Source organism: Toxotes jaculatrix, chromosome 24, assembly GCF_017976425.1.
Source record: "Toxotes jaculatrix isolate fToxJac2 chromosome 24, fToxJac2.pri, whole genome shotgun sequence".
Classification (NCBI taxonomy): domain Eukaryota; kingdom Metazoa; phylum Chordata; class Actinopteri; family Toxotidae; genus Toxotes; species Toxotes jaculatrix.
The window spans coordinates 2,809,121-2,823,878 of NC_054417.1; the positions used below are offsets into that span (position 1 = coordinate 2,809,121).

At 43.1% G+C, this 14,758-nt stretch overlaps 3 protein-coding genes across 7 annotated transcripts in view; 2 read left to right on the forward strand and 1 right to left on the reverse strand.

Moving 5' to 3' along the window:
• Nucleotides 1–1,991, reverse strand: part of LOC121177931 (fibroblast growth factor 14-like) — a 46,133-nt gene extending 44,142 nt beyond the window's left edge. Inside the window, exon 1 of the mRNA XM_041032373.1 lies at nucleotides 1,972–1,991. The gene's annotated coding sequence lies outside the window, so the exon portion shown is untranslated. The remainder of the gene's footprint in view (nucleotides 1–1,971) is intronic.
• On the forward strand, nucleotides 1,186–8,691 carry rcbtb1 (regulator of chromosome condensation (RCC1) and BTB (POZ) domain containing protein 1). 5 transcript variants are annotated; one of them, XM_041032304.1, is made up of 14 exons: nucleotides 1,204–1,238; nucleotides 1,346–1,375; nucleotides 2,385–2,682; nucleotides 2,787–2,937; nucleotides 3,322–3,488; nucleotides 4,037–4,195; nucleotides 4,284–4,391; nucleotides 4,628–4,770; nucleotides 5,050–5,113; nucleotides 5,483–5,609; nucleotides 5,735–5,861; nucleotides 6,019–6,170; nucleotides 6,289–6,419; nucleotides 6,589–8,691. In XM_041032304.1, the coding sequence occupies exons 2-14, from the start codon at nucleotides 1,359–1,361 to the stop codon at nucleotides 6,727–6,729; spliced, it is 1,785 nt and encodes a 594-aa protein (XP_040888238.1). In that variant the 5' UTR covers nucleotides 1,204–1,238; nucleotides 1,346–1,358; the 3' UTR covers nucleotides 6,730–8,691. The 5 variants fall into 5 exon arrangements, with proteins under 5 accessions (XP_040888241.1, XP_040888240.1, XP_040888238.1 ...); XM_041032307.1 differs by lacking the exon at nucleotides 1,346–1,375 and having other exon boundaries at nucleotides 1,186–1,238; XM_041032306.1 differs by lacking the exon at nucleotides 1,346–1,375 and having other exon boundaries at nucleotides 1,188–1,256.
• A 129-nt stretch (nucleotides 8,692–8,820) lies between these two features.
• cdadc1 (cytidine and dCMP deaminase domain containing 1) lies at nucleotides 8,821–14,690 on the forward strand. Its single transcript, XM_041032325.1, has 13 exons — nucleotides 8,821–9,227; nucleotides 9,307–9,448; nucleotides 9,922–10,022; nucleotides 10,196–10,373; nucleotides 10,593–10,896; nucleotides 11,041–11,247; nucleotides 11,340–11,455; nucleotides 12,036–12,085; nucleotides 12,442–12,611; nucleotides 12,701–12,890; nucleotides 13,225–13,273; nucleotides 13,385–13,495; nucleotides 13,687–14,690. Exons 2-12 carry the CDS (start codon nucleotides 9,349–9,351, stop codon nucleotides 13,483–13,485), a joined length of 1,566 nt encoding a protein of 521 aa, XP_040888259.1. The 5' UTR covers nucleotides 8,821–9,227; nucleotides 9,307–9,348; the 3' UTR covers nucleotides 13,486–13,495; nucleotides 13,687–14,690.
• The last annotated feature ends 68 nt before the right edge of the window (nucleotides 14,691–14,758 follow it).

Genomic DNA, 14,758 nt, shown 5'->3' on the forward strand with positions numbered 1-14,758 from the left:
CTTAGAACTGAGAAATGGTTAAAAATGCATTCTACACGTTTACTGTTTTTTAATTGGACAACCACTTTTTGTTGCTGAAGTAACACTGGTGAGGTATTTTGAAGTGTTAGGAAGCTTTATAGCCAAACCACCATAAAGCCAAGCAACTTATGTGAAATACACTTCATGTTGAGCAAAGGTGCAAAGGTCTACCAAAGGACCGACAGCACTCGCTTCTCAGTGTCAGATTTGTGGACTAAACGCCTGTAGCAGCGTGTAGTGGACACCAGGCCATTGAGAAGTGGGTTAACACTAAGCCTGCTGACGTATTGATCTGTTGGCTGCAGCTCTAAGAGAAAAGCACAACATGGCCTGTGTCCAGGGAATATCATATAACTGCCCTCTAAGCCACAGGACAGACTGCAAGGCAAGTGCTGCTGGACAAAAGTGGAACCCAAACTGGAAATGATTATCCTGATTTGTAAGGATTCATGTTTAATCTGACCCCCTGTGATATGAAACTTACCTCATTTGAACTAGAAGACCTGCTGCTGCTGGTCAACTGCTCATGAGAAGTTAATGTTTAAAATCAGTTCATGAAAACGTCTTATGCTGAGCCTTAAATCATGAAAACATAATTGATCCCTTATCCAAACCCTGAAGCCTAAAGCCTAATTTATTGGCACTGTATAATATGAAAGAGCATCACTAATGATGCAGCACATCCAAGCCGCAGACCTGGATCTATGTGGTGGAACTCCACCTGCAGGACATCAAGGTAAACTACAAGCTCAGTTCATTATTCACTTAGGATATTAACTGTGCACACTTCTGGCACACATACATATGTAAACATCTCAAATAGAAGTGGGATGATCATCTTTAGTTACACACTGTAGGTGGATCAAAGGATCCAGCTGATTCAATGACTGCATCTGGATAAATGTGTGTATTCCACATCTAAATGCTGTTTTTTTAATGGCACGGACTGAAAGGAGAGCTATAGTTAGACCACGTTTAACTCAAAGCCACGTCTGATGTCTCTTTCCCCTCAGATAAGCCACAGTGGATGTGTTGCTTTTATGTTTTTGTGACTTCTTCGTTCCCACATTTTCAGAGCTGTAGTTTCACCAATGACCGGAGGGGGCAGCAGTGCGCCCGCGGAGCACCAGGTCTACCAGAGAAACAGAAGACGAAGAAGAAGAAGTGGCCACACTGGATGCCGTTTGGTCTGACGGCGTTTCTGTTGACAGCACCGGGTAAACAATTTCAGTCGGGTAATTTCACACTGCCCGTGTATCGTAGGTGTTTTACCGGTAGATGTGTTGTTATTAAATGTTGTCGCTGTCTGTCTGTCTTTTCCCAGTTGACTCATTGTCATGGAGCGATGCTTTAGGTAGGAATAGCACAGGAAAGCGCTTAACAAGGCTACTAGCTTCTCCCGTTTACCATATGCTTCAGTGCCATAAAGCTTGCTGTGGTGCTTTACTAAACGGCTGTATATATATTTGTATTTACACTTGGCTGAAAAGAGAGTCTCGAATTAGATAGCGCAGTTTTAGCTGGCTGACTATGCTATGTGCTCTGGTTAGCCCCCGTTTCCAAACTCCACTCAGAAATCAAGCAATTTAAAAGTCCCCCTGCCTGTCAGCTGCAGGACGCATCTAGCTAATGGTCTATGACTCAGTGGCTTTTCTAAAAACCCTAATGAGCCACATTAGTGCCTTTAGAGTTTGGTAATCATGACATGTAAATAGAATTAAATGCGTTTAGTCCAACAAAATTGCAGTAATTATGCCAGTCGTTTTCAGAATGTGCTCTTAATCTGCAGTTTCATCAGCCATAAGAAGTTACAGGACCATATGTTACTACAGTGTTGAGTAAAGCTGGCATACATGTCGAAGTAAAGGGAAGTTCTGGCCCAGCAAAGTGATATATTTGCAGAGAAACAGGAATAAAACTAAATTGACAGATGCTGTGCAGGATTTGTCCCAGTTCAAAGGCAGAAAAATGTATGAGGCATAAAAAGCCGTGCTATAACAGATCACCTGTGCTGCTTTGATTGCCTGCCATGCTTTATTGCCATGAGTAAGTCATGACTGAAACCAGGAATTCTCCAGTTCTCTTGAAGCTGAAGAAATGTATTCCTGGTCCTCATGCATAGATTATTGTTTTTGCATGTAATTCTGAGTGCATCTGTCTTTGTTGTTATTTGTTTACCTGTCCAGTCTGGCTGTCAAAACGTGTTTGGTTTTTTTATTCAGTGTGGCTTTTCTGACCTCTAGAAAGGGAGAGAAATAAATCTGACCATTAAAAAACTAATTTTATCAAAAATGTTATTATAAAGAGCTTTTTCTCTGCCTCGTTCCACTTATTCATTGCCTCTCATCTTGTCCTTTCTGAAGTGTCAGCAGGGATGGTCCTGCTCCTTGCTCCCCACCTCCACCAACTTCAAATCCTCCTCCTCACGGCCCCCCGTCTCCTCGTCATCCCCCTCCTATTCCTCCCTCCTCTCCCCTGTCGGCCCTGACTCCTCCTCCTCCTCCTCAGAAAGGAAGGCTGAGTTTTGCGGGAGCCATGGTGGACGTCAGTAAGTGGCCCCTGTTCTCTCTGCTGAGCTCTGAGGAACTAGCCACGGTCCGACAGGCTTGTGTGTTTGGAACCTCCGGTAATGAAGCCATCTACATCACACATGGAAACGAGGTGAGGAGCGTGTCTTAGATATACCAGCACCTGGTGGAAAACCTCTGACTGTTATGATGAGCAGTAACTCTGTGTATATTGATGTGTGTGCTGTTGCTTTCCAGGTATTTGTATTTGGGATGAACTGCAGTAGCTGCCTTGGCACTGGAGACAGTCTGAGCATTATTGTGCCAAAGAAACTGGACTTCCTGCGGGGGAAGAAGGTAATCAGCCTGAGCTATGGCAGCGGACCTCACGTCCTATTGGCTACGGAGGGTAGGTTATTACTCATGCCAGCTATATAAATCATTTAGGTAGGAAATTATAAACTCATAGCATATGTCTCTGCTCCTCTCCTTATTGAGTGCTCCTGTCTCTTATATAACAAAATAATTTCCTGAGATTTAATTTCCTGGATAAGAGGTTGTGTGATGTGGACTGAAGCTCAGGCTCATTCCAGCTGTCAGGAAAATGTAATGCATTTTTTAAAATATATGAAACAGTTAGCGGACGTGAATATTTTTTTTCTGCATAAGATAAGTTAATGTGAAATTCTTTAAACATTTCAGTAGAAGACTGGTCGGTGAAATCCTTGATGCAGCAGCCATTGACTCCTCTGATCTCGGCCCACTGCATGATCTTTGTGTTGGGTTATTACAGATGGACAGCTGTTTGCTTGGGGACACAATGGCTACAGTCAGTTGGGGAATGGGACTACCAACCAGGGCCTGTCCCCGGTGCTGGTCACTGCTAACCTGCAGAACAAGAAAGTGAAGGAGGTGGCGTGTGGCTCGCATCACTCTATGGCTCTCACTCACGATGGAGAGGTGACTGTTGTTGATTATTGTATTTATATTGATTTTTTAAAATATGTAATATTAGGAGGATAAACTTCCTCTAAGTCATTATAAATAAAAATATATATAATGTAGGTTTACCATAAAATAACAACAGCATATGAACATATGGTTGTATTTTATGTTGAGACAGGTCATTTGAGAACCCTATCGTTGCCGCCTCCTGTCCAGCATCAGACTAAGCGGCTTATTTTTAACCCCAAGGAATTAAAGCTAATTAGGCTGTGTGTGTGTGTGTGTGTGTGTGTGTGTGTGTGTGTGTGTGTGTGTGTGTGTGTGTGTGGTAAGCAGGAAAGGCTGTAACTGTGTGAAATCTTGCTAACTGTGGTACATTTCACAGTGTTGTGTGAACATTGCATTGTCTGTCTACATTATGTATTTGTGTGTTTGTAGAACAGCACGTAAACGCACAAATCATTTTACTGATGTTTTCTTCATGGGTCTTTTTGGGGATGATGATCCATGAAGCTTTTTTTATTAAAACTTTAATCTGGTAAATTTGACTTCACTCTCTCCAGGTCTTTGCATGGGGTTATAATAACTGTGGTCAGATTGGCTCAGGCTCCACAGCCAACCAGCCTTACCCCAGGAAGGTCACCGGCTGCCTGCAGGGCAAGAATGCGGTGGGGATCACATGTGGACAGACCTCCTCCATGGCTCTGGTGGACAACGGAGAGGTGAAGATGGCGTTACTTGACGTCTAAAGGATCCTTGTGGGAAATCTGAACTTCATGTAGTAAAGAAGACTGTTTTATGCCTGTCTAGGTTTATGGCTGGGGCTACAATGGTAATGGGCAGTTGGGTATCGGTAACAATGGAAACCAGCTGACACCTTGTCGCCTCACTGCACTCCAAGGGCTGTGTATTCAACAGGTAAGATGGCAGCCTAATTTAATGACAACTGATGATGGCATGTAAGCCACGGAAAATTAAAACAACGGCCATTCACTCATCTCGTCCAAAGGAAAACTCACTAATGATTCATCTGTTAGTCATGTAATTATCTCAGTGTTTCTAAGAAACCCAGCCCACAGCGTTCCTGTATGATGGTTTAATTAAGGAGGTAATTGGTAGCAGCTGCAGCACTTCAAGCTTTTCCTGATTTTCAGATTGTATCGGGCTATAGCCACTGTCTGGCGCTGACGGATGAAGGGCTGCTGTACGCCTGGGGCGCAAACACCTACGGTCAATTGGGAACTGGCAACAAGAGCAACCACCTCAGCCCAGTGCAAATCATGGCTGACAAAGAGAGGTAGGGGAGAAGGAGAGGTGTGTGCTTCAAGCTGATTTTGAGAGCAGTATGTCTGAACTGACAGGCTGGTTTCTCCCACATCCTGCTGAGACTTCACCTTCCTGTTTCCTGTCCTCATTTCCTCCCTCTGTACTTCAGCGTCCGCTCCTGGTCTTGAGTAGTCGTCAGTGGACTAAAGGATCCTGTCTTCCCCTTCATAAACAAAGAACATTTACCAAAAACCACTGTTTTAAACATACCAAACATGGTGCTAACATGTAGCCATCTCTCATTTAATAGGATTGTTGAGGTCGCTGCCTGCCATTCAACACATACTTCATCAGCCAAGATGCAAAGCGGGCAGGTACACGTGCCATTAATCTTCTCTACAGTTGTTTAACGTAGATGCTTCTTGTGTTTTTATATGTGTTTGATTGATATTAATTAATTTCAGACATGAATGTTTGTATCATCGATACTTCTCTCATATCTGTCTGCGGTGCTGTCATGCCTGTGACCCTTTAACTGACTATAATTTTAGTTTTGGGTTACGTCTTTATCATCTTCGATAACCAGGCAGCTAAATCCACTGCAGCCATAATGAATTTTAATATTTACACCTGTGCTTTTCCTACTTTGACATGACATTAGTTAGTAAACGTCTGTGTGTTTTTTGTTTTTTTTAATTGTATTATGTGATGTTGAGATGTTAATAAGACTGTTTGTCCTCCAGGTGTATATGTGGGGTCAGTGTCGGGGTCAGTCCATCGTCCTGCCACACCTCACTCACTTCACCAACACTGATGACGTCTTCGCCTGCTTCGCTACGCCCTCTGTCATGTGGAGGCTCATGTCAATGGGTGAGCGTGAGGACGCTGATCCTCAGCAGTGTGGTTGTCCTAAACAGATTTGTGTAAAAGGGAATTCTACTTTAAATTTATTATTAAATCATAACACATCTGTATTGTTCTCTGCTTTACTCCAGAGCATGATGACTTCCTGACGGTTGCAGAGGCTCTGAGGAAAGAGTTCGACAGTCCAGAAACGGCTGACCTTAAATTCAGTGTCGACGGCAAATGTATTCACGTCCACAAAGCTGTGCTGAAGATTAGGCATGTTGTGTTCATCTGCATATAAAGCATAGATATCATTGGGTATAAGTAATCAGAATAAATGAACAAGGTTATAACCAAACATTCAGCACCAGCTTCACTTGTTCCATACCCAGGCCTATGTAAAGTATAAATGGAGGTCTTTTGTTTCAAACAGGTGTGAGCATTTCCGGTCAATGTTCCGCTCCCAGTGGACAGAGGATCAGCAGGACGTGATAGAGATCGGCCAGTTCTCTTACCCGGTCTACAGATCCTTCCTGCAGTTTCTCTACACGGACACTGTTGACCTTCCACCTGAGGACGCCATTGGTTAGCACTCATCGCACATGCTATGTTCCCTCATTTGTTTCTGATCAGTTGGGCTGTTTGTAGAGATCCTGTGTGTGTGTGTGTGTGTGTGTGTGTGTGTTGTGTGTGTTGTCTGCAGGCCTGTTGGACCTGGCCACCTCTTACTGCGAAAACCGCCTGAAGCGTCTGTGTCAGCAGATCATCAAGAGAGGAATCACTGTGGAAAACGCCTTCACCCTGCTGTCTGCCGCCATACGATACGACGCAGAGGTACAGTGAACACAGACAGACTGTACACAGCAGTACTGTGATGCCAGGTGAAGGTGTGATGGCTAATAATGATGATGACCTAATTAGTCCTAAAGTATTGACCTAAGAATAAGAGGACGCCCACATTTTGCATTTTTCTGATCCGGTCTCACTTTCTGTCTTTTTCCAGGACCTGGAAGAGTTTTGTTTCAGGTTTTGTGTCAACCATCTGACTCAGGTGACTCAGACCGGAGCCTTCTGGCAGGTGGACGGAGCGATGCTCAAGGAGTTTATCAGCAGAGCTAGCCGCTGCGGAGCCTTCAAGAATTGAGTGGTAGTAGAGTATAAACTATATTCTGACCAAGCGGATGTGGTTGTGATCCAAGGGTAGTGGCAGCGTGGCACTGCTGTAAAAGAATCTGTTCTGATCACATTCCTAAACGAAAGAGATGAACCGGTTTTAAAATGCTGATTTGCATAGTTACTGAGGCGCATGTTGGCACATAAGTAGCATCACTCACAAAGATGCTGGATGGAATTTAAGCTGCGTTATCCATGGATCTGATCTCAGCACTTTGGCCAGTTCCTGTGGAGACACTCAACAAACTCATGGCGCCTTTTCTGACAAACTGAATTGTCTTCTTTACTTGCTCCATGTATACTTGAATTTCTTTTCTCGGCCAGTGCTTTCATGTACTCAACATTCTTCCTGTGTTTTCCTGAAAAGTTAATGTGGGAGACCAAAGACCTGGAAGCAAGGGGAAGGGAACTAGTTGAAAGAGCAGAGTCTGTGTCCGTGTTAGCTGACTCAGAAAGAGCTTAGATAACTGACTTACACTGGCCAGGAGACGAGGACCACTGTCCCGAAACACATCTTTGAGTTCCGTCTACTTTCCATTCCTGTCATTTTCAGTGTGGAGTCTTTGTGTTTGGATATGCTGAGCCTTTATATTTGGCTGAATTCTTGAAGCTGTTGCATTGACAGAAGAAAAGGCGAGTCCCATTTAGAGGTGTCAGCATACAAAGCTGATCCAGATTCCAGTGTGGGTTGTTATTGGACACCTGGTTTGTTATTTTAATTGTTTAGCTGGGATTCTGTGTATGTGTTGTGGGATGTATATTTCCCTTTTTTATACTGAGGTCTGTTTTCTCTGGGTAAGTATATTCTGCCTGACTTCGATTTTTGTTCTATGGCACTTTAAGAATCTACAGTTGCGTTCGTCCTTATATTCAGTAGAACAGTAACAGCTGAAATAGTTTGAAACACTATGGAAGGCAAGACGAGAAAAATGAGTTAAAGCATGTTACAGTACAGATTTCACAAAAAACTAAATATTTGATGCACAGTTACACTATTAGCCGTTTTTTTTTTCTCTCTCATTCCAAGTGTAAATGTTGTGAAATGTATGTGAGGCAGATGGGATGTTACAGAAACTTTATATTCCCCCGTTACTCTGGGACCTCCAACAAACTGTCCATCATCGGTTTGTGTTTGCTAATGTTTAGGGCCAAATACAACCTCTGTAAGACCAAAATCACTCCTTGGTAATTTATGCATTTTCCATAGGTTGGCTTTTTTCTTGTAGATACAGTGAGAATGCACTGGACTGAACCCGCACAAGAAACTGCAAGCTAAGCAATATTATCACTTTGAAATGCTCTGTAGAAACAAGTGTGATTTTATTATTATTATATAATTATAAATGTTCTATTAGCTTGGGTTTAACTGCCTGCAGGTCCTAGTTTTTACCCTCTGCTGCATCACTGGGTGTGTTGAAGTATCTATGAGTAAGAGAGTTAGTGACCAGGCCAGCTGGCAGCAAGACGGGTGAGATAAGTTTCAGATTCTGTTTCCTCTATTAGGTTTCTGTTTCTTAGGTTTCACTCAGATGCTTGATGGGACAATTTTAATTTGGTTTGAACCACGTAAAACTATGACAGATTTATTAAAGTTATATTTCAGCTTCAGTGGACAGAAGAGCAGGTTTACAGTTTTTTTATATGAAAAAAGGACAAGCTAACTGGAAAAAGAATATTGTTTTGCTTACTGTGTTAAGATCTGAATATATTTTTGTTATGCTTTCTTAAGCTTTGATTTACATAGGACACGTTTACACAACTCATGGCAACATGCTTAAATTCATCTTATAACATTATGATGTTATGGTGTATTTTACTGTTCTTTTGCTGTTGTACCTAGGACATGTTATTTTACTTAGTCTTTTTTATTTTCAGTTATGGGGACAATATGTTTCTGTGAAGAAATAAATGACTCCCATCTTCTTTGTTCCCATTTGCTGTATGGCCTACTTTGTGCTCAAGTAGTCAGATTTGTTCTTACTGTGTAAATATTCTTATAATTTCCTTTTTTTAAAATTAACAGTTTAAGTTTTGTTTTACAGAGAAGTGACCAGCTCTTTTTTACAGGGTGATGAAGCAGCAGTTATGTGATGATATCTGGGAGTTACCCTGTGGAACAAACACATTCAACACAGGAGAATGCTGCACTTGGCCCCGCCCTCTTGTGTTTACGTCGGAGGACGTTTGCGGAAATGACCCTGTGCTTCGTCAAGTTAGCGACCGTTAGCTGCTTAGAAACAGAACTACTTTGGAATAAGAGTTTGACGGTTCCGATGTTGGATATAAACAGTAACGGCTTCAATTGGATAATTAATTTTCTTTTATTAATATTACATAAGATACTTTTAAGCGCTGCTTTTATTTGTCTTCTTCATATAATTTGTTGGTGCCGTTCTTAATGCTTTTACTTTGAAGGCGGTGATCGGAAATCCTGTTTGTCCGTCTGCCCGGCTTCACACCACAAACCAGGTTAATATTAATTCTGGTGGAAGTGTTTCTCATTTGAAGTCTTGTCTCTTTCTCAGTTGCTCTTGTCTTTTATCCGAAGATCGGACCGGAGATACTGATTGGCTGCGGGCTGGCAGACTGAATGGAAGGGAGCGAGATAAGGAACCGAGCCGATGCGGACCAGTCCAGGCCGGGTCGAGGCACCAGAGACAGCAGCACCCAGACTGACAGCAGAGTGCAAGGTGAGCCAGATGGAAAAAGAGTTCATGTTGTAACGGCAGTGGTTTATCTTGCTTCCTGTCATGTCACCAAAACAGCTGATCAATGAGAGAGGAAGAGTTTATCAGAGCAGCCTAACATTGTTTATTCTTGTTTATAGCTGGAGGGGAAATTCTGATTATCCTGATGTCTATAAATATATATATATATATATATATATATAGTGGAAGTTTGGTGAACTTAACACAAGAAACTGAGTTTTGGTTTATTCAATAAGACAAATGGGAGATTACCTTTAGCTGCAGCTGTAATATGTGGGAGCAGCCTCAGGCTACTGTGGTGCAGCGTTTCACCATTCAGCGCTGATCTCTGCTGTCCCTCACACAGCTGACAGTCTACAGTCTCACTCCAGCGAGTGTAATTACAGCTTTGCACCAACAAGATGGACAGGATGACTCTTCACTCACTTATTTTCTTTTTATTGTCTCTCCTCCAGGCCATGACCCCAGGTTATCAAAGGTAAATCTGTTTACCTTACTGAGTCTGTGGATGGAGCTGTTCCCTCAGGAACAACATGAAGAGGACAGCCACAGTCAGGTTGGTGTACAAACACACAGAGAGGTACACAACCTAGGAAAAAATACACCAAGTTATGAGTGAAATTTTCAGTTCATCTACTAAACACATGATATATGCTACAGGGAGTTAAAGAAAGTTCCTTACCAGCACTTGAGCTGTGAAGTAATAGTTTCAAATCTGCTCTGATCCAGATCCGTGAGGTGGGCCTGGTCGTGGTGCGGGACAGTAAGGTGGTGGGACTCCACTGTTCAGGAGCAGAGCTCCACGCAGGACAAGCAGCCATTATCCAACATGGCGCCCGCCTAGTCGATTGTCAGCTGTACTTCTCCAGGAGACCCTGTGCTACCTGCCTCAAGATGATCATCAACGGTGAGGGGGAGCCTGACAGAGAGATGAGCAGACAGACTGACAGGTTGAGAAGTGAAAAACACGATGCCTGCAGACAACAGCTTTGTGACACTTGGGTGTAAAGTTTCACATATTGATGCCTGAGCAGAATAAAATATAAGATAAAATATATCTTTCCAAAGGAGATATTACTGCCATTACTAGAAATAAATACTCATGATGCTGTTTGCTCCTCTTCAGCTGGAGTCAGTCAGATCTCCTTCTGGCCCGGAGACCCAGAGGTCAGCATGCTGAGGTCCACCTCCACAAACCGTTCAAACTCCCACTCCCACAGTCCACCCCACTGCATCACAGAGGAGGCCGCACTGGACGCTGTGGCTGCAGAGAAGCTGAAGTCCAACAGCCGTCCTCATATCTGTGTGCTGCTGCAGCCGCTGGCACCTGGCCTGGCACAGTTTGTGTCTGAGACGTCCAGAGACTGTGATTTCATGGAGAAAGTGGCCGATGATGAACCAGGACTCAACACAGAGGAACTCTTCAGCAGGTACCCTACATACATATATACCACATTGTTGTTTTCTTGATGCTTAAATCAAAGGTTTGGTTTTAGAAGTCTCTCACCAGTCAGAGAGGAGGGCAATACATGTAACGTGGCCTGTCAATAAGAGAAATTCCTCCTGCTTTCCAGAGAACGAACGAGACACCTGAAGGATTTCTCCAGACAGTTCCTGGTCGGGACGTCTCAGCAGCACCGGGAGATATTGACACACATGGGTCTGGAGAACTTCTGTGTGGAGCCAAACTTCTCGTACCTGCGACACAACATGAGGGAGCTGGTGGAGGTTCTAGCTGCAGTGGCTGCTGGTGTGCCACTGCAACACTACGGATTCTACAAGTAAGTAGAACGCTCTTTAAACACCCCCCCCCCCCCCCCGCCACAATCACAGCTCTGAATTTTCTGTTAATTGTGTTGTTTCCGTGACCCAGGGAACCGTGTTCATCTTCATCAGCCATGTCCTCGCTGCCTCCTCATCATGAGGAAGTCTCCCAGGAGGTGGCTCGCCATTGCATTATCCAAGCCAGACTGCTGGCTTATAGAACAGGTCTGGTTGGTTTTTCAGTTTGTCACAGACAATAGTTCACGGTACTTTAAGGGGATTCAGCGTCCGATTACATCCTGTTTCAGATCAAACTGAGCAAAAAGTGACTGAAACAGACTTTAACTATTTATCTTAAATATGTCAGCAAGGTAAAAAATAATGAGAATGCTGCAACATTAACCCTCAAATATTCAACACAACAGTCAGAGCAAAAACATCTTCAGGTGATGAGTAATTAATCTGTTTGGCTGACTGGTCGAGTTTGGCTGGATGACATGTCAGTTTAAAGTTTAGTTTAAATTATGGAGCTCTGTCAAAGTGTCTGACTCTAACCACATCCAAGCTTTGGCATTTTAGCCTGTGGAAGTCTGACAGATTCCTAGAAGTCAGCCACAGATCTCTGTGTGTCAGGAGTCAGGCAGCCACTCTCTAATCTTTAAAGGGCTGAGGCAACAGATGCAGGCCTGTAGGACATTTTCCTGCATGACGGGCTTAAAGGTCACAGCCATTTTAAACAGTGTTCTTGTCAGAGTTGCCATTTGCCACCAGCTTCTTACATGGTAAACTGTCATTTTCATTCCAGAGGACCCCAAAGTGGGCGTGGGTGTGGTGATCTGGGCCAGAGGACTCTCGGTGAGCTCAGCTTTCTTTGACTATTTTATGTCCAGCGCTGAATTATAATATTTCAACTGGTCTGACCTTCTACAGGAGGGTTTCACTATTGTAATTTTTGCATTACTTCGAATAAGTTTGCAAAGATGAGCACTGGGTAATCCTTCCTCTGCTGTCTCTGCAGCTGTAGGTGATAGGTGGACATGAAAGAGCAGTGGATGTATAGATAAATAAATGGTTACTCACTTGAAATACTGGGTTTCTGAAACAAACCTAGGGATTTATACATTTCTCATTTCAGTCTCATTGTGCTGCATGTCCTCTCTCACTGATACTGTTCATGCAGTGTTATGTTGAACGGGTTTCTTGTCCTCCAGGCTGGCTGCGATGGAACGGGGAGTCTGTACCTGGTGGGCTGCGGGTACAACGCTTACCCAGCAGGCTCACAGTACGCTGAGTACCCGCAGATGGACAACAAACAAGAGGACCGGCAGAGACGCAAATACAGATACATTGTCCACGCAGAGCAGAACGCCCTCACCTTCAGGTCAGACCATTTCCATTTACACAGTGTTAATAATCAGTCACTAAGTAAAAAGGTCATTTTAAACAATCAGTTCTTCCTCATGCTTTTAGGACTCGAGACATCAAACCGGGGGAGCACACCATGCTGTTTGTAACTAAATGTCCGTGTGACGAGTGTGTCCCTCTGATCAGGGGAGCCGGCATCACACACATCTACACCAGTGACCAGGACAGGGACAAAGATAAGGGCGACATTTCCTACCTGAGGTTCAGCAGCGTGAAGGACATCAGCAAGTTCATAGTGAGCACATGGAGGGAGGGATGAATAATAATAATAATCATAATAATTATTGGGAATACTTTTTTCTTTTTGCCTTATCATCCCATTTGATGTTGTTATATGCTGATTTATGTTTTTTTATATGTACTATAGCAAAAAATTAGCCTATAGGTTCAATTGTCAAGTCTTAAGCCATGGAAAGATACAGAAGCTTCACAGAGGTGAATCTTTACACTCAAGCTTTCGAGAAAGAATCTATATGGTCATTTATTCTGTTTTTCAAACTGAAATCTTCTTCTGGTGCGTTTGATAATTTCATCACCTCAAAGAATCTAACATTTCTCTGTCTTCACAGTGGCAGAGAAACCCTTCAGTTTGCTCCGCGTCCTCTCCTCACATTTCCAGTAAGTTCCATCTATTTATGAGTTCATATGCCACACAGTTGTAACTGGGGTCACATGTTGGAGAAAGAGCAGCCTGACCTTGTATGTTAACCGAGGTATTTTTTGTTCCAGACGGTTGTGTTGGGAAGCACAGCAGGCAAACTGAGCAGGAGAGCCACCGCAACAAGAAGCTGTGCACCAGCAGATCCCACGACTCGCCTTCTGTCAGCTGAACATCAGCAGGTGTGTGTTTTACACCACACTGACTGATAAACAGGTCAAATGCACCCGACTGGCTGCAGTTTTTAAAATAGAAATTGTTAGTGGTAGGTGACTGGAGGACGATCCATAAAGTCCTTTGAGGCTCAGAGAAGCAAGAACGTTCCTCAAACACTTTTCTCTGAAACTTTTCCTCCCACTGTGTCTTTTACCAGTCCGGTCGGTAAGAAGTCGTCGGCAGTGAGTTGGAGAGACGAGAACAGGCTGAGAAGTGTGCAATACAGCGACCTCAAAGGGAAACCACTAAGAAGCAAAGGATGGAGGGACCAGTGATGGAAGAGGTAAAGAATAAATGGACCACGTGAATGCGGGACAATTTTTAAATGGAAGGAAGAAGAGTAGAAATAACAGATACTGCGTATAAAATAATATATTTCTTATAGTAATATAAACTGTGATGTGTAGAATTTTTGGGTGAATAATTTATTTAAATGGTATAAAGTATTGATATGAAGACATGCATACTGTATGTGTGTGTGTGCGCTGGTAGTGATGGGTGTAGCGCTTGTTGACTTGAATAAGGTTTAAAGGAACTACAGATACACAGGCCCCTGATGGACCGTTGCTTTGAAAATATCTGAAAGACGCGTGGCTGTTTTTCTCACACTAGGAATTTTTTTTAGGATTATAATGATATTGTTTTAGATCTGATGTGAACAGAAGCCAGATGCACTCGGGCTTAAAAGAACGATGAATTCTCCTCCAGGATACTCATGCTCTTTCTACAAAGAGGCAGCCACACGCTCACTGTGAAGTGAAGCGTGACATTTTCGTGCAATGAGATTTCGTTTGAAGAAGAATGAATGTTGTCACTGGGATGAAGGAAGCGACGCAGCTTATTTCTTCAGCAGGTGTTTGCTAAAATGCCACATGAAGCTGCTTTAAGGAGGAAGGAACTTGATTACATAGCTTGTGTCATCATTTTAATGTATTTATTTGAGTTGGGAAATTGGGTTAATTTCAAGCTTTATGTTTTTTTGCATGAGGACCTGTTTGCATTGTATGTCATACCTTTTTCCTGTCGGTACTATAACACATTGTCCAAAGGCTTCTATAACTCGCGTTCAAATCACAGAGAGACATTAAATGTGAGTGTTAGCTGTGAAGCCATATGGCAGGAAAAAAAAAAAACACGTTTCAACATCAGCATCTCAAATACTGGTACTTAACAAAAGACAGAAATAAAATTCTGAGCACACAAACACACATTTGCATTCCCATCCTTTT

Bases quoted from the DNA above. Each gene is read 5' to 3' on its own strand.
- rcbtb1 (XM_041032304.1), top strand. The intron at 2,683-2,786 runs GTGAGGAGCGTG...GTTGCTTTCCAG, and splicing joins ACATCACACATGGAAACGAG to GTATTTGTATTTGGGATGAA. The intron at 5,862-6,018 runs GCATGTTGTGTT...TGTTTCAAACAG, and splicing joins AAAGCTGTGCTGAAGATTAG to GTGTGAGCATTTCCGGTCAA.
- cdadc1 (XM_041032325.1), top strand. From the start codon at position 9,349: ATGGAAGGGAGCGAGATAAGGAACCGAGCCGATGCGGACCAGTCCAGG. The intron at 9,449-9,921 runs GTGAGCCAGATG...TCTCTCCTCCAG, and splicing joins GACTGACAGCAGAGTGCAAG to GCCATGACCCCAGGTTATCA. The intron at 11,456-12,035 runs GTCTGGTTGGTT...TTTTCATTCCAG, and splicing joins ACTGCTGGCTTATAGAACAG to AGGACCCCAAAGTGGGCGTG.